The sequence below is a fragment of the Hypanus sabinus genome, chromosome 17 (genome assembly GCF_030144855.1).
Source record: "Hypanus sabinus isolate sHypSab1 chromosome 17, sHypSab1.hap1, whole genome shotgun sequence".
NCBI lineage: Eukaryota > Metazoa > Chordata > Chondrichthyes > Myliobatiformes > Dasyatidae > Hypanus > Hypanus sabinus.
Window position 1 is genome coordinate 30499846 of NC_082722.1, and position 24276 is coordinate 30524121.

General features: G+C 38.7%; 1 protein-coding gene across 1 annotated transcript in view; it reads left to right on the forward strand.

The window, feature by feature from the left end:
* LOC132406620 (dynein axonemal heavy chain 5-like) overlaps positions 1-24276 on the forward strand; it is a 180312-nt gene that overhangs the window by 149657 nt on the left and 6379 nt on the right. Inside the window, exons 67-77 of the mRNA XM_059992430.1 lie at positions 3920-4163; positions 5850-5964; positions 6101-6291; positions 7341-7462; positions 9804-9956; positions 11663-11908; positions 12505-12724; positions 16181-16386; positions 19046-19249; positions 20212-20427; positions 22565-22777. Coding sequence (XP_059848413.1) covers positions 3920-4163; positions 5850-5964; positions 6101-6291; positions 7341-7462; positions 9804-9956; positions 11663-11908; positions 12505-12724; positions 16181-16386; positions 19046-19249; positions 20212-20427; positions 22565-22777 — 2130 coding nt within the window. The remainder of the gene's footprint in view (positions 1-3919; positions 4164-5849; positions 5965-6100; positions 6292-7340; positions 7463-9803; positions 9957-11662; positions 11909-12504; positions 12725-16180; positions 16387-19045; positions 19250-20211; positions 20428-22564; positions 22778-24276) is intronic.

Here is a 24276-nt window from a genome sequence, read left to right on the forward strand (position 1 = left end):
CTAGCCTACAAAATGCTCTTGGGATAGATGATTCCAAAGATTTGCCACCCTCTGCTGGATGAAGTTTCTGTGCATCTTTTTTCTTATAATTGCATTCCCTTGTTCAAGACTTTCCCACTATATCACTATACCTACAAAACTTCTCAATGCTTACCTTGTTATGTCCACAATCTCATGTTTCAATAAGATCATTCCTCATTTTTTCTAAACTCCAAAAAACAAAAGATATGTTTAGCCATTCATCAGAGGACAGTCCTGTTATTCTAGGAGTTTGCCCAGTGAATCTCATCTGGACTGTCTCCAAAGCTGGTACATTATTTCTTAACTGAAGCATCCAAATGCCTACAAGTCCTCCGGGTCTCCTCTCTAAAAGCCTGTATAATTGTAACAAATTATTTTTGACTTCAGCCACACCCCTCCCAACAATAAAAGTCAATATGCCATTTACCTGCTTCATTACTTGCTGCACCTGCAAGATCTACAAGATTTTTTTTGTGATTCATGCACAAAAACAATTTACTCCATTTTTTTGTAATCGTTCTTCATTTAGAAAATAGTCTGCCTCGAGGTTCCTTTTACCAAGGTGTGTGACCTCACATTTTCCTACAACTTTAATTTATCAAGTTCTTTTCCCATTTACACTAACTACATATCTTCATCACAACATGCCCTACTGTCTATCAGCAGATCTGGATACCTAATACTTTGTTCCCTTCTCAAAGTCATTACTATAGATAATAAATAATTCAGTGTCAATAACTGTTAAGGCAGTTTACTAGTTATGTCTTTTCAGGGTGAAAAGGATATAATTATTCTGATTTTCTTTTCATAATCAAATTCACCTTGAAATTTGAGGAGCAGCTGAAGTCAGATGTATCAGTATTACAGCGGAATAAAGGGAATTGCAAAGGCATGAGAGAAGAGCTGGCTAGAATTAAATGGAAAAGAACACTGGCAGGGATGACAGCAGAGCAGCAATGGCTGGAATTTCTGGAAGCAATTCGAAGGCACTGTATGTATACATCTGAAAGAGGAAGAAGTATTCTCATGGAATGATGACACAACCATGGCTAACAAGAGAAGTCAAAGCTAATATAAAAGCCAAAGAGAGGGTATATATTTGAGCAAAAATTAGTGGGAAGTTAGAGGATTTGGAAGCTTTTAAAAACCAACAAAAGTCTCAGAATAGCCGCACAGCCTCAGAATAGAGGGACATCCTTTTAGAATGGAGATGAGCAGGAATTTCTTTAGCCAGAGAGTGGTGAATCTGTGGAATTCTTTGCCACAGGCAGCTGTGGAGGCCAAGTCTTTATGTATATTTTAGGCAGAGGTCAATAGGTTCTTGACTGGTCAGGGCATGAAGGGATATGTGGTGAAAGCAGGATATTAAGGCCGAAAGGAAAACTGGACCAGCCATGATGAAATGGCGGAGCAGACTCAATGGGATAATTGGCCTAATTCTGCTACTATACCTTATTGTCTTATGGTCTTCTAAAATTATATTAACTTAGTTTGATTGCATGAAGATTCTCTAAATAATTTGCTGTTTCTTCCTTGATTACAGACTCCAAAATCTTCGAATAACAGATGTTAAGCTAACTGAGAAATAGTTTCCCACTCTTTGTCTCACTCCCTTCTGGAGCAAAGGAGTCACACTTGTAGTTTTCCAATCCACTCATACCCTCCTGGAATTCAGTGCACTTTAGAAAAACTTCAACAAGTACCTCTAACATCTTTGGAGCAACTTACTTTCAAATCCTTAGATCCAATCCGTTGATTGTTCTGTGACATATTGCTTTGCAGGGCTGTCTCCGATGCAGCATGCACATTTCTCTTTCCTGCCAGTTTGATTATTCGAATCACAAATTAAAAGCATTCATGATTAGTGCAGTTTATTTCTTTTATTTCCATCATACTTTTCTCATTTTATGTTTTGTCCTTGTGGTGAACTACATACACCTGTCTGGACACGCCCCCCCCTGCTGACTGCTCCTGTGGCTCCTCCCACAGACCCCTGTATAAAGGCGATTGAGGCCTGAGCCCGGCCTCTCAGTCTCCAGGATGTAGTATGGTGGTCACTCACTGCTTGTTCTTTCTTCCAGTCAATAAAAGCCGATATCTCGCCTTTACGTCTCAGAGTGAGTTATTGATGGTGCATCAGTCCTACCATGGCATAACACTCTGGGAGCCTATAGACTACTCCAGACTATGTCTTCTTTTCACTGTTAATTCTTATTTTTATCCTAAATGAAACTATAATATAATTCACCACTGTACTGATATCTTCCTGGATCAACATTGCTTTCCACCTTCTTTTCCTTTTTGCCTTCTCGTTCACAACAAATAATTTGGAATATTGAATTCCTAGTCCTGATCGCCCTGCAACCGCATTCCTATAATAACTATTAAATCAAACATGTTTATTTTAATTTACAATGTGTCCATTTTCCCCTTGCACCACTTTTCAATTTTGCCCAAACCTGCTCATAACTACTCAATATAATCTCTTTCCTAGTCCCACCTACACTGTTAGTGTCTTACACTTCCATTCTAAGTTCTTCACCAACACAAAAGAAATGTCTGGGACTCTTTGTCTTTGCTGCAGAAAGCAGTGCCTGTTCTGTAACTATGTTACACCCTTTGGCTGCTACATTTCTCTTTTCTCCCCACACCTAAATGGCTTCCACTGCCATGTGCTATAGTCAGTTTGTACACCCTGGCTAAAGTCCCTACTCTAGTCCAAACATGGAGCAAGTACTTCATACCATTAGTATAGAGTAAAAGAATATGCTGCTCCAGATTTGCATTCGGGATCTGCCTCTTAAATAGTCATGCCATCCTGCCCCTGACCCCTGATGAATTTTGAGGTAATTAATTCAATATGGCTCCTGGAATATAGTGTCCTAGTAACTCTTCCCCTTCTCTGATAAGGCACAGTGTCTGGAGCTGGGATTCCAGCTCAGTGAACTTGAGCTGATGTTGCTCGAGCAGCGAAGACTTGCTGCAGAGATTGTTCCCTTGTACACAGTGGGGTTCTCCTTTGCTTGTATGTTGCACCCACAACATTTAACCAGCACTGCTTTTTCTATTCTTTTAAATAAAAGGATTGGATTTTTTTAAAAAATTGTGTACCTTAACACTACTAATGTCCCTAAAACTAAATCTCTTGACCAAGGGGTTTGGAAAATATCTACCATCACCTGTACTGTGACATCACACTCAGGCACAGACAGCCAGGAGTCACAAGAGACGACAGTTGCAGGAATCTGGAGCAATGAGCAATCTGCTGGAACCTCCTGATTTCTTCCAGCAGACTGTTTCTGATGGCGAGGAGTAGACTATGATTGCTGTCACAGACTCCCACACATTTACACTCACTCAGCCTCTCGACCTCCCATTCTTTTTATAAAGTCTTGACTTCTCAGTTGTACGCTCTTTCACACTCACTTATCCTCTCAGTTTCCCACTCTCTTCTACTCTCCATAAATATACAATACATTCAGAGATTACGAGTAAATGTTTCATTTTCCCCGTGGTTCCTTTGTAGATTATCATGGAGAGAAAGACTACCCTTGTACAAATGAAGTTTTCTTGTTCTGTGGGTCACAGAATATTTGAAAACAAATGGGAAATCACATTCTACCTAAGTATATGCTACTTTGAAATTATATGTATTTAAATGCCGTCGTATCAAGGCAAATCTGCTTGTCTACACGATTAATTCAAGAACAGGTACTGGCCCTCTACCATCAGGCCCTTGAATAAAAGGGGATAACTACACTCACATGCCCCATCATCGAAATGCTCCTACACAATAATCCATGTAAAATTCTCAACTAAATGTGATATTTCTTTTAATACAGAAGTGGAGCATATTCTGTGATTGTAAACAATTCAATCTACGATTCTTTTTCTCAAGGAACTGGAGAGGGAGAGAACAAACCTGATGGAGGATGTGACTGCAAATAAAAGGAAGATGAAGGAGTTGGAAGATAACCTCCTTTATCGCTTAACAACCTCCCAGGGCTCCTTGGTGGATGATGAAAGCCTGATCACTGTGCTCCGAAACACCAAACAGACAGCTGAAGAAGTGACAGAGAAGCTGAAGACAGCAGCGGAGACAGAAATGCAGATAAACAGTGCCAGAGAGGAGTACAGACCAGGTGGGTCAACGTGTTCTGTGGAGTCTAATGCACCATTGTATAAGTATCAGTATTGTTTTAATGGGCCTGGGTAGCCTCCAACCTGATGGCATGAATACTGATTTCTCCTTCCAATAAAAAAATCCCTCCCTTTCCCATCTTCTGTTCCCCACTCTGGCCCCTTACCTCACCTGCCTATCACCTCCCCCTGGGTCCCCTCCTCCTTCCCTTTCTCATGTGGTCCATTTCCCTGTCAGATCCTTTTCTCTTCAGCCCATTCTCTTTCCTACCCACTTAGCTTCACCTATTACCTTCTAGCTATTCTCCTTCATCTCCCCCCTCCTCTTTATTCTGTTGTCTTCCCTCTTCCTTCATAGTCGTGAAGAAGGGTCTTGGCCAGAAATGTTGACTGTTTGTTCATTTTCATAAATGCTACCTGACCTGCTGAATTCCACTGGCATTTTGTGCATGTGGCTTTTTTCTTCCAGCAACTGCAGAATTTCTTGTATTTATGATGAACTATTATGTTTAGATGTTTGTGCTTTTCTTTGTCACATTTTCATGGACTTGGAGCTTTGCACACAGGCTTTCTCAACAAGTTTGTTTGAACTTGAGGGTGCTCATCACTGCTTGTTTGTAATGAAAAATCACTAACAAAAAAATCGAGATTGCTGGAACACTGAACAAGTCAAGCAGCATCAGTGAGGAATCAAAAAGAGTCGGTGGTTTGTGTGGAACACTCTTCAGCAGAATAGGAAATGTAAGAAGACAAGTGTGTTTCGCCTTACCTGCCTCTCTTCTATTGCAGACGCACCCTCTTTTCTTTCCACCTCCCCCATCTGTAAATTAAAACAAATGTTTTCTCATCTTTACAGATTTGGTGGAAGTCCATGACCCAAAATGTCAACTCTGATTCTTTCCCCACAGATTCTGCTTGACCTACTGAACATTTCCAGCATTCTGCTTTTGTTTCAGATTTCCAGTTTCTGCAGTTTGTTTTTGCTCTAAATAAATTACTAATCTCTCAATTTATCTGCTATTGATTAATGTATCCATTTAATATAAGGAAGGAACATGCATTTCTGGGAAAATCAACACATAAGGCCAAGAGAAGGAAAGCTCCCAGCCTGATTAAATTAAACGTCAATGACCTTTCAACTGTGCAGTTTCCTAACATGATGTTGTAAAATTAGAAGAGCTACAGCATAATAAAATTGACTTAATGATGATGTTGGAATGGGAAGTCCCAACCCAGTCTTTGAATATATATTGAATTCAAAGAAGGGCAGATATTCCAACCTATCGAATATTGAAAATCCCAGAAGAATGGATGGAGAATAGAAGAGGATTTATTTAACCAGAGGGTGGTGAATCTGTGGAATTCATTACCACAATGAATTGGGGGCCAAATTGGGTGTATTTTAAATGGAGGTTGAAAAATTCTTTATTAGTAAGGTTAAGCAGGAAATGTAGTTGAGAGATATATTAAATCAGTTGAGATTGAATGGCAGAGCAGACTCAATAGGCTGAATGGTCTTTTTTACAAAATATTTCTGACAACATTGTTCTTTCCATTTTAAGGAAATAAATAATGGGCATTATTAGTGGGCAGGTGTAATAAGCATTTAGATCTGAATTAAATTTTGCATTGCTGTAAGTTGCCATTGTAGGGAGTGAATTATGAAATATTGCTTTATTTTCATACAGTTGCTACAAGAGGCAGTATTCTTTATTTCCTTATTGTTGAGATGAGCATGGTGAATGTGATGTATCAAACTTCTCTGAGGCAATTCCTTGGGATCTTCGACCTATCATTAGTCAGGTTGGTACAGTCGTCTGTAATTGGATTCAGCATTGTAGTTAATTTCTTCTATCTGCTTGTCACTGATTTTTATATTAAGTATGTATTTTGTATTTAATATAGATTTTTAATTTCTGTCCTAAACAAATTCCACCAGATCTATCAGAAGTCCATTCACCAGCAAGAGAATACTGAGCATCATTGATTATATGACATATGAAGTCTATGCATATACAGCTCGTGGACTGTATGAACAACACAAATTCCTTTTCACGCTACTGCTCACATTGAAAATTGATATGCAATGCCACAAGGTTAAGCATGAAGAATTTTTCACTCTCATTAAAGGTAATTCATTTGCAGTGAATTTATAACTTTAAATAAAAATTGCTAAAATGTTTTTGTGACTGCCACATATTTAAATTCTAAGGAGTGTCTACTATGTTGTATCTTATCATATTTTTGTCCAACATCAAAATACAGTCGATGCCATAAATTTGAAATCGAACAGAAATTGCTCACATTAAGAGCAAGATGAAAGGGAACCAGGTGCTATGAAGGTGAGGCTCAAAACTGGAATGGCTGATGATCCAAAATGATTGAATACTCTAAGAGCTGAAAGCTGTACTATGCCTTGATATAAAATGAGGTGGTGTTCCTTGACCTTGGGTTGAGCTGCACTGGAATGGCATAAGAGGTCAATGATTGTGCGGGTTGGAGTGAGATAGAGATTTAAAATGATAAGCAGCTGAAAATTCTGGATCATGTTTGCAGATCAATGTTCTGCAAAGCAATCGCCCTGTAGTGTCCCCATGACCAATATAGTGACAGAACACTGAAGCAGGGACCCAATCACAGACCAAGTACTGTGCACACTGTGATATTTACTGAATAGTAAATACCAAGGGGCAACAAAATCAGCGTCAAAGTTCAGGCAGAGATCAAAAATTCCAGAGAAATCCAAAAACCAGAATCAGGAAACAGTCAGAATTGATATTCAGACAGACAGAGTGCAGATACAAATGCTGGAAAACTCACTGGCACAATCTGGCAACAAACAGGTGAAAACACAGGACGGAAATACACTGAGCAATAAACAAGAGGCAAGATGATAGGTGGAGCACAACGAGACACAGGTGGCAGCAATACAGGTAATAATGAGAAACAGGTGAGAATTAGAGTACTCAGTAATACAGGGGCCGGAGTAGAGCACGAGAGGGGACAGAAGCACGTAGCAATACAAAACACAGAATGATGGCTAGGGGGAAAGACACACAAAAAGACAGAATTCAGTTGGAGGTACTGACATATAGTTACTTCACTGACTCTCTGATAAATTTATGATGATTTTGATTGTTGGCTGCTTGTAATATGATATATGTCCTATGTAATTTTAGGTGGTGCCTCTCTGGACCTCAAAACCTGTCCCCAGAAACCTGCCAAATGGATACTTGATATGACTTGGCTTAATCTAGTTGAACTTAGTAAACTCCACCAATTCAGAGATCTCCTTGTTCAGGTAATGTACAAGATAATCAGTTGAGTACCACTGAATGCATCATTATATATTGAGTAAAATACATCTATTATTGAGCTTTGGCTGCATAATAAGGCAAATGCTGAAGTATGATCTGCAATGTGTGTAAAATCTTTTGATGTGGTTGACTGAGCAAATATTCAATTAAATCTTCAATCATAGCTGCACCTCCTAACTTTAATTTTCAGAGGCTAAATTGGAAAATGCAACAAAATGGGTGCTGGCTTTGTAACATGTGATTAATTTGCACCTGTTCAACCTAGTGCAGAACATGCATGAAATTTGATAGGTCTGCTTGTTATCATAATTACAGCATCCAACCACTTCTACCTGTGCAGTTGACTGTATTGCAACATCATCCAACTGCAAGGTTTAAATGCATAGTTTTATCTAAGGTGCAGCATTCAACATCAACCTTCACCTTTTAAATGCAAGGTCTGTTGTAACTAAAGCGAGGCGGGTCCTGTTGGGTACATTTATTGAGAGAAAAAGACTCTCTCCTTTTCCAGTTTAGCACAGCAGCTTTTTGCCACCCCTGGGAATGAGCCTGACCTTGACGCCTTTCCAATTTGCCAATGCACAGTATGGTGTGCAGAAGCAATTGGGCCAGTGTCTCAAAGGCTCCATATCGATATGCATAAGGGCTTCTTTGGGCCTGGAGATCTAAGTTTTTGAAGAATGACAGTCTGGAGAGTTCCCATGTGTGCCTTCTGATGCCTCCTCGAAACCTAGTCCTCGCTACTGTGTAATTTATATAGTGTCTCACAGAACAACCCCATCTTCAAAACCCTGGAAAGTTTATATTGAAGGACACTTCCAGAATCGTGCTGGCATGTGAACCACATTGTCAGCATTCTCCTGTAGATGTCTCCTTAAATTCATCAGGTTCAGAGACATTGTGCTTCAATGAAACTTGGAGATTTTTCCTTTACATAAAAGAGATAAATTATCAATATGGTTTGCTCAAGACCTTGGTCACACCGTATAAAATGTGCACAATTGGAACAGCTTTGGAGTAACCAGTAACTAATTGTGTACATAGAAGGTGTTAGATCCACTCAAATTTAGATCTGCCAATGACAATGTGCTTGCTGCCTGGGAGTTTAAGGATAAATATTTGTTGGAAATTAGGCTAGGATGTGGAGCATAGGACCATGGACCTAGAATTTGGGAGTACAAGAGGAAGTATCATGTAGTTAGCATTTAATCACCAACAGCGGCAGAGTGTATACTGTATTATAAGTGGAATCAAAAATCGCCAATTGTTTGTTACCTGTCATAGTGAGGGCCATCTTGAAGAAAGTTGAAAGGATATCAAAGATATTGGAGAAGTATCCCAGTGATGTGATCCATGTTGACATTTGTGCTTATGACCCAAGGGATGCATGTAGAAAAGAATAGACAAAAGGTACTGCTTGCAGAGCAGAAGGAGTTAGGAGCCAAGTTAAAGAAAAGGACCTCAAGGATTATCATCTGAATCATATACATAGAGGTAGTTGAAACAATATTGTGAAAAAGAAAGGTTCCATTTTGTTTTCTGCTTAGCAGGTCTTACCATATGGGACCAAGGTTGTCTTTGAGCAGATAAAAGGGGCATTACAAGAAACTAGTAATCAGGAGAAAGAATCTTGCAAGTGATAATAAACACCAAAAAATGTAATTAGGAAGGAAAAGGAAAATGGATTTCTCCTGAAAACAGTAATGATATAAATTAAAATATGGTCAGATAAAATGAGTTGAGCAATAGTTTATCCCAAAACTTAACAGTCATAGAAGTGGACAGCAGAGGAAACATCATATTGAATGAATAAGATAATGGTAATCACAGAATTTCTATTCTAAAGTCACTCAAGAGAATAGGTGTGAGTTCTTAATATTGACAGATTTGCCTTTCAGCTTTTTAGCTCCTGAAGCTGCTGTTCAAGTTCATTTAATCTACACAGTTAGCAGTTGCTTAGGCTTGGGAGTCTTGATTTTACTTAGAGGACAGGCTCGAATGGAATTGTATTTTTCTTTTATTTTGTTTAGTGATACAGTACAGAGTAGGCCCTTTCAGCCCTTTGAGCCAACACCCCTCACCCCCCAGCAATGCTGCAACTCTAATTAACCCTAACCTAATCATAGGACAATTTATGATGACCAATTAACCTACTCCGTATGTCTTTGGACTGTGGGAGGAGACCAGAGCACCAAGGGAAACCCCACGCATTCCACAAGGAGGATATATAGACACACCCCACAGAATGACAGCGGAATTGAACTCTGGAACAACCTGAGCTGTAATACTGTCGCGCTAACCTCTGTGCATTTATGACATTTATAGGTTGGTCGAAATGAGAAGCAATGGAAAATCTGGTTTGATAAAGATGCCCCAGAAGAGGAAGTGTTTATGCCTGATGGTTACCATGAATCACTGGACTGCTTTCACAAACTCTTATTAGTCCGATCCTGGTGTCCAGACAGAACAATTGCACAGGTGGAGATTTTGCAAATAACAACTGATTGATAAGTGCTTTTTGTTGTGTCTGTTCACAACTACATATCAATTAAATAACAGCATGCACATGGGAGATGGCTTTAACTGGTGTATTCACATTGCAGCGAGAGAGAGAGAAAACAATGCTCCATTTCCCACACATCAGCACTGACCCCATCTTCCTGATGCCTTAACAGTGATAGAGTTCCCCTTGTCCTTACCAACCACCCTATGAGCCAACACGTCATTCTGTGCAACTTCCACCATCTCCACTAAAGGCATCTTTACCTTCCTCCCTCCCTTCCGTTTTCCGCAGGAAACCCTCAGTCCATGATTTCCTTCTTCATTTGTCCCTTCCCACTAATCTCCCACCCAGCACTTATCCACATAAGTGGCCATACCTGCCCATTCACCTCCTTCCTCACCTCCATTTAGGGCCCCAAATAATCCTTCCAGGTGAGGCAACACTTCACCTGTGAATTTGCTGGGATCGTCTATTGTGATCCTGTGTTTTTGATGAGGCCTCCTCTACATTGGTGAGAACTGTTGTAAATTGGGGGACTGCTTTGTTGACCACCTCCACTTCATCCACCATGAGTGGAACTTCCTGGTGGCCAAACATTTTAATTCTGATTCCCATTCCTGATCTGACATGCCAGTCCATGGCTTCCTCTTGTGCCATAATGAGGCAACACTCACCATGGAGGACCAGCACCTTATATTCCATCTGGGTGGTCTACAACTTAATGGCACCCTCCCCTCTTCTTCTATTCCCCACTCTGGCCTCTTACCTCTTTTCACCTGCCCATCACCTCCCCAGTGCCCTCCTCCTTCCCTTTCGCCCATGGTCCACTCTCCTCTCCTATCAGATTCCTTTCTATCCAGCCTTTTACCTTTCCCACCCACCTGGCTTCACCTATCACCTTCTAATTATCCTCCTTCCCATTCCCCCCACTTTTTTTAATCTGGCATCTTCCCCCTTCCTTCTCAATCCTGAAGAAGGATCTCGGTCTGAAGCATCAACTGTTTGTTCATTTCCATGGATGCAGCCTGACCTGCTGAGTTCCTCCAGCATTTTGTGCATATTGCTTAAGATTTTTTAATATTTGTTTCATTTCTTACCAGGAAACATCTGGTAAGTGAAATAAGTATTGAGAATATAATTGTTTTTGATAATCTTCCATGGTTGTGTTGCCCAGTTTATTTGAAAAGTGTCTTGAATCTCAACCTACTGACCAGAGGCAAGGTGAATATGCTACAAACTCTTCCAAGGTGATGACAATTGATGATACTGTATGTAGTTGTGTTTTAAAATCAATAACCTCAAGCCTCTTGACCAAGATCATTTAATTCTGGAAATACTCTTGGCTCTTTACAGAGAGTGACTTGACTCTCTTTATGGTACACTGTCCTTTGAGGCATTTTTCCATTGGACTAATGGGATCCCAACCTGGACCCCTTGGTTAATGGTAAGGCTCATTGCCATAAAATAGATTGGGAATCCCTGGACTAATAGAAAGCTGACAGTCTGATAGCAATGTTTTCCATAGACTCCATTACACTTGTATTCAGGCACAGTGAAAACTGCAGAAATATTTTCATTTGTATTGAATTCTTGGCCACTCACTAGATAAATCCACAAAATGGATACAAAATACTTGCCTTTTAAAATAAAAATCATCAATCGTTCTTTTATTTATATACAGGCTCATAAATATATCACTGACTCTATGGGAAAGAGGTATGTGGAAAGTGTCAACTTGGACCTTGAAAAGAGCTGGGAGGAATCTGACCCTCGGACCCCTCTCATTTGTTTCCTCGCCATGGGATCTGATCCTACAGACCGCATCATTGCTCTTGGAAAGAGATTGAAAATTGAGACTCGAAGTGTGTCCATGGGCCAGGGCCAAGAGACACATGCACGCAGGTTGCTGCAGCAGGCCATGTCAAATGTAAGAAGAATATCAATCATTAAGTTATGCACAAACCTCCTCATTAAATGTCCTGCTTGGCGGCACAATAATATCAGCGCCAGACTCCGGAACGAAGGTTCCCGAGTTCGAATCCAAATCAGGTTGAGTGTTGAGGTAGCAACTTGGCCTCATAAAAACAAGATTAACTTGCTATGGAAACACCGTAAAAGCCGGTGTCCTGATAACTCCACTGCCGAGTTAAGGGCTATTTTTCTCCTCTTCTTCTTCTTCCTCCTCGTTAAAGTACCAGAGATTTAAATAGTCGTAGAAACTATGTTTGTAGTTCCAAGGCATATTGAAACTTCAACAATAGATACCACTGAGAATTGGGTATATTTCCAGTCTCTTATTGGATGGGCTCCTGGACCTAACAGCTCAGTGATGAGAGTTGATGGGTAGAGACTTGGCACTCTACCAAGGGAAGTGCAAAAACCAGGAAAAATATCAATGTAAAAGATTAACACATGAAGAGTACATTATTATCTGTTAACAGCTGTAACTAAGTATTATTGTTGTGTTTTTTTTAAAAAAATTCAAATGCAATGAAGTTAATTGCCTTTGTGATTCCTTCTAAGGGAGGTTGGGCTTTACTGCAAAACTGCCACCTAGGACTGGATTTCATGGATGAATTGATGGATACAATTACAGAAACTGAGACTGTTCAGGACTCATTCCGACTGTGGATAACTACTGAGGTCCATAAGCACTTTCCTATTACTCTACTGCAAATGTCGATAAAGTTTACCAATGAACCACCTCAGGGATTAAAAGCTGGATTGAAACGCACTTATTCAGGTAGAAAAGTCAGTTACTAGATTAGCACAGTAGCAATTGTACAATTTAATTATGTCATGTGACTGCAAGCAGATGAAGACTGGAAACAGATTAAGACTGAAGAACTTTTTAATTGGCTTCCTGTCTTCTCCTCTTTAATTATTCAGTCAGATGTTTTCATCGCATCTGGAGAGCCAAGAGATCCCAAATATATCTTCCAAATTTCAGGCACAGAAACTTTCACATTTAAATGCTTAAAATAATCTTTGTTAATCCAAGCAATAACAACAATTACATTGGCAGTCCTTTTAAATTAAAAGTGGTCAAGTGAATTATTTGTAGAGGATGAATTGTAAATAATTGGAATTTGACCTGCAAGTTTACAATCTAGTACAGTATTCACTAATCCCATTTTTGCCTTTCACATTTGAAATAAAATACTTAGAATGGAATATGATAGGAATTTATCTACAGGGCTTTCAGAATAAATTAACAGAGGAAGAATATTTAACATTAGGATCAAATAGTTAAACTTAATTTCATATCAAGATGGTGAAAAGATTTCTCATTAACTAATAGACTTCATGGTCATTATATGGAAATTAAAAAGAGTAATATCCAAAGGCAGTTGATAAATGTAAATATGTTTCTCCTCATTTACACCTGCCTACTTATTCTGAAAGTTATTTCTCCATTTCCTTTCACTGCTGTTCTCACTACCCTTCGCTAGTCATTATTGCTACATTTTCCATTGTTGCTTGTAAATCTCCTTGCACCTCCACCAAAAATAAAGATAATGTACTCAAGTATTAACATATTAATATTTTGGCATCTTTGTATCCTTTGCTAAAACCTGGCTTGATCTTTGTAATTACTGTTTCTGGTTTTACCCTGGTCACTGAGCGACCTTGAAAATTGCTTTGTGAATAGTAATTAAGGGTGGAAATTCAAGATTCAAGATCATTTAATGTCGGCACACAATTGTAAAGGAGAACAAAATAATTGTTACTCCAGCTTTAATGCAGCATAAAAACAGACACACAATATGTAAAAGAACAATAATAATATTAAAAACATAATAAATATAAATACATAAGCTCATATACATAAATTGATTGTATATCCATAAAGTGACGCTAGGCACAGGAGAGTCTATACGTGAGGTGACTGACAGAAAATGATAAAGTAGTGGTTGCTGGGGGTATGGAGGTGTTGATCAGTTTTACTGCTTGGGGAAAGTAACTGTTTTTGAGTCTGGTGGTCCTGGTGTGGGTGCTATGTAGCTTCCTCCCTGATGGGAGTGAAATAAGTAGTCCATGACTAGGACCAGGTATCCTTCATGATGTTACTGGCCCTTTTCTGACACCTTTCTGTATATATATCCTTGATGGTAGGTAGGCTGGTGCCGGTGATGCATTGGGCAGTTTAATCTTCCCATTGTAGAGCCTTCCTGTCCACTGCAGTGCATTTTCCATACCATGCAGTGATGCAGCCTGTTAGGATGCTCTCTACTGTGCATCTATAGAATAACGCAAGTATACTGTAGATGTGCAATCCAGCTCTCTTCAGCCTCCTCAGAAAGTAGAAGCTTAGGTGAGCTTTTCTGATTGTGTAGAATGTGCTCTGGGATCATGAGAGATAGTGTGAGATGTGCACTCCCAGGAGCTTGGAACTACCTGCACTTAACTATCACTTACAAGCTGGCCCATTGTGTTTATCTGTGCTGTGAGAAAAAGGTTTTCAGCTATAGTTATGGTCAAATTATGATTGGGTATTCAATCAAGCATTAAATTCAGTTCAAGGCTTCTGGCCATAACTTTAAGGATCCTCACACAAGGGACTTAATTTCCAATCTCACTAATATTCATATTGCATTATCTCTCAGCATGTATTATATTGGCTCGGATCACCACACTTGACAGCAGGCATGGAGAATTTTCAAACCTCCCTCCTTCCCATCTGGAAGGACATATGGAGATATAAAATGAGCAGAAATAGTCTGATCTCAACAGTATGGCTAATCAACAGTCTGTTTATATGTGTAGATTTATGGCATTTATTTTAGAGCTGAAGACTACGATGGGCCTGATAATGTTGAAAAGTAAAGTAATATTCCTGTTAAGTGGAAGTTACTATCAAACGTGACAATTTTTTAATCTACATTTCTGGAAGGAAAAAACCTTATAGCTTGCTGGGCTGCATTAGCGAGCAGCCAGGCATGAACCATATTGGTTTGACATGAACCACATAGAACAACTAGATACCAGATGTGACTGGGGCTTCCGTTTTCTTTTGATAACACATGCTTTATTTACCAATAACATATTTAAAAAAAGAATGTGACAAGTAAAGATGTTATTGAATAACTAACTTCATGCCAAAACCTTGCAACTGAAATTAACTTTTTCTATTTATGGTGTGTTTTAAAAACTTTATTTGTGTGCACACAGCCTCATTTTTTTTGTTCTTTGTTTTCATCTTTCTTTTGTGATAGCTGTTACCATGATAACCATTTGTCATAGGGAAACTGCTCTGTGAGAATGTCTGCCAGTGAAACAAGAGCTGCAGAATAATTAGGTAAATTCTCAAGAGCAAAAATGTGACAGACTGAAGGTTTATGTTTCAAAAACAGCCAATTTTAGTGCCATTCACTTTAGGATCAATCCTCACAAGATTATTAAACTCATTGCTTTAACTTCCAGACATAAATATGCCAAATATTTCCAATATCCATTAAACAATTCCAATTTCATGTCTTGCTTCTTCCAACTCCCAGATACCAGGCCATCCTCACAATCCTCTGTGAATCTAAACTGCACATGCAATCATCCTGGGTTCTTTGGATCATTCTTGCCTAGTATTTCCAGATCTTTGGACTTCCTTCTGTGTTCCCAGAATCTCTCCTCACTTCCTTTACTAATATTTACAAGACACTTCTAGATCTTCCCTAAAATGGAAACATGTATGAAAGTATCTGCAAACCTCCTTCAAAATAAAGTTTCCCTTGCCATTGTAATTAGATTATATAAAATAAAAAATGCTGATACATTATTGTAATTATATGTAATTTTGTTAACACTTGCTATGGTTAATACCATAGGAAGCATGCTAAAATACAAAATGCTTCAAGCTTCAAACATTTTTACAGCAACAAGGCTATTATAAAACTATTTTAAATTTGTCCAGAATGACTACCCATCTTTTGTTTCCTTTGATCACTGAGAAAGTAGTACTACTCAAATGACCCCTGGATAAAGGATATAGCTAAGATGAATCAGTCACTAATTGACCATGGATAGACGTCATTTATTTCAATTAAACACCTTAAACTTAAAGATACAGACAAATAACACATAGAGCTGCACTTTAGTAGCAATATAATAAGGACTTTATATTATGATATCCCCTTTCCTGTTCTACCTACCATGAGGATCGTCAAGGGAACATCAATGTAGTTTTATTTTTATTATCTTTAAGGTATCACGCAAGACCAGCTAGAGGTCAGCAACATGTTGCACTGGAAATTCATGCTATATGCAGTAGCTTTCCTTCATTCCACTGTGCAAGAAAGACGCAAGTTTGGACCTCTTGGATGGAATATCCCTTACGAGTTCAATCAAGCTGATTTAAATGCCACAAACCAGTTTCTGCAAAACCACCTTGATGATCTGGATGGAAAAAAGGTACAAGGCACTGTCACAAAATTGATTTTCTGACATTGACTTACATAATTTTGAATCAAAGTTTTGCCAGTGTTCATAAATTCATGGTTGTTGCTTGAGCAAATAATTGGTTCTCATTTCTGATCATCTAACCCAACCCCATACTTGCTGGTGATTAGTTATTGAGCTGTGATGCAGTTGTGTTCTAGAATGCAGAACACAGAACAGTATAGCATAAGAACAGGCCTTTCAGCCCACAATGTTTGTGCTAAACGTAATGCCAATTTAAACCAATCACATTTGCCTGAACATGGTTTGTATGCCCCTATCTCCTGCCTGTTTGTGTGTCTGTCTAAACGTCTCTAAGATGTTGCTATCGTATCATCTCCCCTGGTAGTGCATTTCAGACACCTACCACTGCTTCACAAATGACCTTTAAACTTTCTCCCCCACACCTTAACTCTATGCCCTCTAGTATCTGACATTTCCACCATGGGAAAAAGACTATCTACTCCACCATTGCCTCTCACAACTTTATATACTTGTATCAGGACTCTGCTCTGCTTTGTTTCTAACACTCAACAGAAAGCTGCAAGTTCGTTCAACCTTTCTAATTTGTATCTAATTCACTCCAATCCAAGCAATATCCTTGTGTACCTCTCCGAAGTCTTGTAATGCAGTGACCAAAACTGCACAAAATGCTCTGAATGTGGCCTAACCAATGTTTTATAAATGCACCTAGAAATTGCCTAACCAGTAAAGGCAAATATGCAATACATCTTATTAACCACTCTGTCCATTTGTGTTGCCATTTTCTGAGAGCTATGGAATTGCATCCCAAGATCCCCCTGTACGTCAGTCTTCCTAAGGACCCTGCCATTTACTGTATGCCTTCCTCTTAGATTTGAACTTCCAATGTGCAACACTGAATTAATTCCATCTGTCATTTCCTTACTTTCCTTGAAAGTTGATCTATAGCCTGTTGTAACCTTGGACAACCATCCTTACTTTCTATAACACTGTCAATATTTCTGTTCATCAGCACAACTACATTTTTATCCAAATCATCATATTTATATATGTGTCTATAAAAATCCCTGCACTAATCCTTAAGGAACACTACTGGTCACAAACCTCTAGTCAGAAAGCACCCTCCATCACCACCCTTGGTCCTCTATGGTCAAACCAGTTTTGAATCCAGTCTGCCAAGTCTCTGTGGAACTCATATGCCTTAATCTTCTGGATTAGCCTGTCACAAGGGACCTTGTTGAATGCTTTACTGAAATCCGTGTGGTCAACTTCCACTGCTCCACCCTTGTCAGTCATCTTTATCACCTCCTCAAAAACTCCATCTAGTTTTTCAGACATGATCTCCCCAACACAAAACTAACTGACTATTCATAATCAGTCCAGATTTGAGAAAATCCTATCCTTTAGAATCTGCTTCACAAATTTACACAAACTACTGATATGCAAGGCTTAATGGCCTATAATTTCCTAATTTGTTTTTGTGCCCATTAAGAAAGGAACAATTTTGCCTATTCACCATTCCTCTGGGACCTCACCTGTGACTAAAGGGGATACAAAGATCTCTGTCAAGGTCCCTGCAATTTCCTCTCTTGCCTCCCTGATATCAACATGCCTTAAAATATCAGCATATCCCTCTCTCTACCCATTATCCTCCATGACTCCTTGGTGAAAATATACATTTTAGTATCTTGCTCACTTCCTCAACCACAAGCATAAATTCTGTTCTCTACCTTTGAATGGCCCAACCCACTCCCTGGCTACCCTTTAATTTTTAGAGCATGTGTACCATGTCTTGTGATTCCCTTTAATCTTACTCACCAAGGAAAAATAGGACAGGTTTATAAAATCATAACTTAAAATTAATGTCTGCTTAAAAATTCATAGCATGTTACCATGGGAAAGCACTAATATTTGTAGTGTGATTCAATCAAAATTAGAGTGTAGGGTTTTAAACTAAGGTTTGCAGCCACAATAAGGTCTGGTTATATAGTGCGTTCAATGTATTAGGCACTCTAGGGTACTTTATAGAACAAAACTAGACACTAAGTCATATAGGGAGCTGTTAAGGCATATAACTAAAACCTTGGTCAGAGTTGTAGGTTTTAAGGAACTGCTTAGTGGAGGAGGGAGAAGAACCCTTGATGGGAGTGTTTAAGATGAGGATTTATGTTTCAAGTGAGAGCAAGGAGGTTTAGAGGAAGACTGAGGGGAATTTGTTTTTTCACATGGAAGATGATTAGATTCAGGAATATATTGGCTGAAGAGGTGGTGAAGGGAGATACTTGCACAGCATTGAAGAAGCCAGTATCTAGGCCACTATTTGAATTGCCAAGGCACAGAGTTTACAGACCGAATGTAGGTAAATGGGATTAGTGTAGGTGGACATTTTTCTGTGCTGTACGACTCCATGACTCTATTTTTGGGAATTTCCGTGGTGTTCTATTCTTCCATGCTATTTTCTAACACAGCATGTCAGTATAAGTTGTATTTGCATTGTGTACCACTACTTACCAACATTTCATTTCTGTAACCATGTCGTTCCAAAAGCATTTTTCATCCCCCTGTTATCTCCAGTTTTTGCCACCTGGCTTTGGGGGATTAATTGTAAGATTATGTACTCACCTTGGAAAAACTTTTCGCTGTTCAATAGGGTGTATCATGGAATACAGTTCACTACATGATTGGAGAGATCCAGTATGGAGGACGTGTCACAGATGATTATGATAAGCGACTTTTAAACACACTTGCTAAAGTGTGGTTCAACGAAAATATGTTCAAACCAAATTTCTGCTTTTACAAGGGTTACACCATCCCGAACTGCACTACACCGGAACAATATATACACCACATTCAGGTTTGCTTTATGTATAATAGAGGAATATTTAACAGGTAATATATGTACTATGTTATATGATATTCTGTACCTTTCAGTTCTTTAAGAAATAAATTAATTTGTATAAAATAATATTTTTAAGTAGTAAAATTTCATGTTGGCTAAATGTGGGTATGCTTCCATTTTCCTTATAAAGGGCAAAGTGTGCCAGATATGATATGAGCAAGAGGAGGCCACCAGACCCCTCTGCCATTCTATGTGATCATGGCTGATTTGTCACGGGCTTTAACTTCTCTTTCGTGCCAATCTGCATAGACCTCAATCTGCCAAAGTTCCTGCTTCCTTTTAAAATTCTTCCAATACTCTATCTTCCACAACTCTCTGTGATGGAGAGTTCCAGAAATTCAGCACCCTCTGCAAGAAAGAACTTCTTATGTATCTTATTTTTAATTAATCGACTCTTTATTTTGTAATTATGCCCCCTCATTTTAGATACTAGGTTTTTCAATAGACATTTTGCTATGCCTCATTAGGAACCAATAAAAAATTAATTTGATTTTATAGATACAATGAATAAATTCTGAAAAAAATGGTGCACATGATTGATTTTAAATTAAAATAACAGAAAGTCTCTCCATCCATTGACCCTGTTTCACCATTTAAACAAGTCATGGCATACACCAATTCTATTCACCTGCTGAAGAACCATCATCCTTGATACTTAGAAACCTGTCAGTTACAGCCTAGATAATTTTTATCACCCCCCCTCCTTTGATGAACTCAGATATGAGAGTTTAAGAAATGCCACATTTATCTACAAATACCCATGTGTGCTCATTCACCAGTATGGCACTTAAAACAAAGTTGTGATGTTGTCATTTGATCTACCTGCAGAAATTCTCAGTTTAACCTCTGACCAAAAAAAAATTATAAATAAGCTGGAAATTCTGCCTGTAGGTTAAACGTGTTTTGTGTCTTACTAGAATCTCCCATCGTATGACACACCAGAGGTCTTTGGCCTTCACCTGAATGCTGATATCACTTATCAAAGCAAGCTTGCCCAAGATGTCCTGGATACAATTCTTAACATCCAGCCAAAGGACAGCTCATCAGGGGAAGGAGAAACACGGGAGACTATCGTCTTGCATATAGCTAATGACATGTTGATGAAATTACCCCCTAATTACATAGCTTATGAAGTAAGTGGCATGGGTAATCTTCATTCACTCTGTTCAAAGTGATAATCTTGGGGATTTTTTATGATTAGGGACTAACTGAAATTTTATCCAACATAAATATGTGCAGATCAGGAATTCAGAAGATTCAGCTTGAAAACATTGTACACACATTATGTCATTTGTGGAGTCCGATTACTTAACAAGTACAATAGCATAAATAAGTGTTCATATTCAGTAACCTTATTCCTGCTTTTCAGTATGATGACAAGTAATCTGCTCAGAATTCATACTATCAATTCTGAAACAAATACATTTCCCTTTCAGTTATCAGTACAACAATATTTAACACGGGAGTTGTAATTTTGGGTTTCTGTTCATACTTTGTGTTTAATTATGATCCTAGTTTTGTACATACTGGAATTGCAGCTTGTTAAAGGACAATATCCTCCAAACATTGGGTGTTTTTCAGGAAATGCTGAGTACTTGAGAAAATAACTTTTCAATTTTAAATTAGCCAAAGTCATTAACAAAATAATGGTTAGAAAAATAAACTAGCCTCAGCATCTATAACATTTTGTCCTCCTTTCAGAAAAGGACAAAATAGTTAATTCACTTTCTGTAGTTTCTATTTTTCTACCAAACCCCTGTAACCTTCTGTATAAGATTTATGGTTGAGGGTTAAATGTGTTAGCTATGTTTTAAAAGGAAGTCATTTGGCCTGCTTGTCTGAGCCAAAGCTTTCATGGTCTGGTGTTACTGGCATATATCAGTCCAAGTAAATTATTTCAATATGACTATAAAGCATTATTTTTACAGGACATGAACTAGCACAAAAATGATGATGGATATTCTGAAAGTGTTGATGTTTTCAAGACCAGTGTGGAAGCCATCAATTGTAGATACAGGGATGGTGGAAAATTTTCCCGGTTTCAGAATCCAGTTACATTGTCACTAATGTATGTCATGAAATTTGTTATTTTGCAGCAGCAGTACAGTGCAATACACACACAAAAATTCTATGTCACAATAAAAAAAATAGTAAGTTATCAGAAAAGTAGAGCAAAATAATGAGGCAGTTTTCATGGGCCATTCCGAAATCTGACAGCAAAGGGGAAGAAACTGTTTCTAAAATGTTGAGTGTGGGTCTTTAGGCTCCTTTGGCACTTCCCTGATGGGGCCCAAGTCTGGATCAAAGCTAATTCAGATTTCCACCATATTTTACAGCCTGGCTGGCTAATATAATGGATGCCACATCTTCATTTGTGTTTGTCCGTTAGTTATTGGCAGTGTTTGTAAAACAGCAAGGAGCTTATCACCTTAATAAAAATACAAATGGAAAAACTCATGAGATTGTACAGCATCTGTGGATAGAGAAACAGTTAATGTTTCCAGTCTGAGCTCCTTCATTAGAACAGAAAAAGCTTCTTTCCCATTCCTTTCCAGTCCTGATTAAAGGTCTTGGCCCAAAATATCGACCCTCCATGAAGCTGCCTGTCTTGCTGAGTTCTTCCCCCATTTTGTGTGTGTTGCTCAAGATTTTCAGCATCTGCAGAACCTCTTGTGTTGGTGAACATGTTAGTCTAGGCAGCTGAGATGGTGAAAGAAGGCGAAGGGTGAAACAAAAGGAATTGAATCACAAACAAGAAAAAAATTGTAGATGCTGTAAATCCAAGCAACACATGCAAAATGCTGGAGGAACTCAGCAGGCCAGGCAGTATCAATGGGAAAAAAATACAGTCAACGTTTCAGGCCGAGACCCTTCGGTCGTCCTGCTGAGTTTCTTCAGCATTTTGTGTGTGTATCAAAGGGAATTTCTTTGATAGAGTGAAATAATAAAACAATGCAAATTCTGTTTTTATTTCAGATTTCTAAAGTCTGCAGTCTTTATGTTTAATATATCCAGCATCCAGAATGGTGAACATATCTCCTTCAGCCACCATTATTAAATAAAGCTGGTTTGAGGCTTTTGGCTGTTACATTGTTCTGTTATACTGTGTGTCTACAATTTGTAATGATTTGTTATATGATAGGTTTATAATAGACACCCTTAAATGTTTCTGAGATACAGAAATGAGTAAAATTTTTTTTGCAGTATTTCTCATTTGCATTTTTTCCACCGCTCTTTACTTGATATTTCGGCTTCCCTTGTCTTACTCAGGTCAAAAACAGGCTGGCAAAGATGGGTGCTTTTCAGCCAATGAACATCTTCCTTCATCAGGAAATTGATCGAATGCAGAAAGTCATTTTGTTGGTGCGCAGCACATTAATGGATCTGAAACTGGCCATTGATGGTACAATTATTATGAGTGAAAACTTGCAAGATGCACTAGACTGCATGCATGATGCCCATGTACCAGTTAGGTGGCTAAAGGTAAGATTAAAAACTTTATAATTAAGCACACTTTTTTGTGTTATTCTTGCACTATGTTTGCAATTATAAAAGATCAGTTAGTTCTTCAACGTAATCTCTTTGTCCTGGCCAATGCTTTCATCTATGTTAATTGCTATTCATGAAAAATTTGGTGAAATGATCTGTAGATTGCAAGTTCAAGTCCACATCTTATCTATTACTTGATGCGGTGTACTAATTCATCAACACACTGACAAGGTAAAGTCATAACTGAGTTATTAACTATATTATTTATGGTAGTGATTAAAGTTTGGTTGTTAATGCTTTTATAAAAGTGGTTGATGAAAGTTAGCTGTAGTAATACTGTGTCTATTGTTGCATAAAAGATGAAATATGTGTAATCAAAAAGTGAGACTGATTTCACAATGCATAGTGTGTATGAGTGAGCAAATGTATATTTAAACATTGTACGTTAGGAAATAACTCACCTTACAAAACGATCAAAGAGGCTTGAGATGTACAGTTTTATTGATTAGGGAGTTGAGAGGGAAGTTCAGCAGTTCAATCAGCAACCAATCTGAGAAGCAAGGTAAATGGGGGATATGTTGTCCCTTTCTTCAAACATTTCTGTGACCAACAAGTTTATTTTGGATATGCCGATGTAAAGAACTGTTCATTAATTATTTTGGCAAAGTTAATCTCAATGCTTATATCTGTTTCTCATGCTTTCAACTGACAATGTATTTTATACAACAGTCTGTGGGAGGAGCTCAGTGGGTCAAGCAGCATCTCTAGAAGCATAGGAGGAGTTATAACACAGTAGAGAGGAGAGATAGCCTTTATATAAACAAGTGAGTGAAGTGAATCAGGAGCCGGAGGTGATCATTGGATTGAGAAAAGATGAGGGCTAATGGGTTGGTTGATCCAGATGGGCAATATAGAAAACCTACAGCACAATAGAGGCCCTTTGGCCCACAAAGCTGTGCCGAACATTTCCCTACCTTAGAAATTACCTAGGGTCACCCATAGCCCTCTAGTTTTTGAGTTCCATGTAACATCCTTGTAAATCTCCTCTGCACCCTTTCTATGGTTTCCACATCCTTCCTGTAGTGAGGCGACCAGAACTGAGTACAGTACTCCAAGTGGGGTCTGACCAGGGTCCTATATAGCTGCAACATTACTTCATAAACACAATCCCACGAATTGATGAAGGCCAATGCACCATATGCCTTCTTAACCACAGAGTCAAACTGCGTAGCAGCTTTAAGTCCTATGCCACTTCTCAGCCCAGTATTACATCCTATCAATGTCCTGCTATAACCTCTAACAGCCCTCCACACTATCCACCACACCTCCAACCTTTGTGTCATCAGCAAATTTACTAACCCATCCCTTCACTTCCTCATCCAAGTCATTTATAAGAATCACGAAGAGTAGGGGTCCCAGAACAGATCCCTCAGGCACACCACTGGTCACCGACCTCCATGCAGAATATGACCCGTCTACAACATTCTGCATTC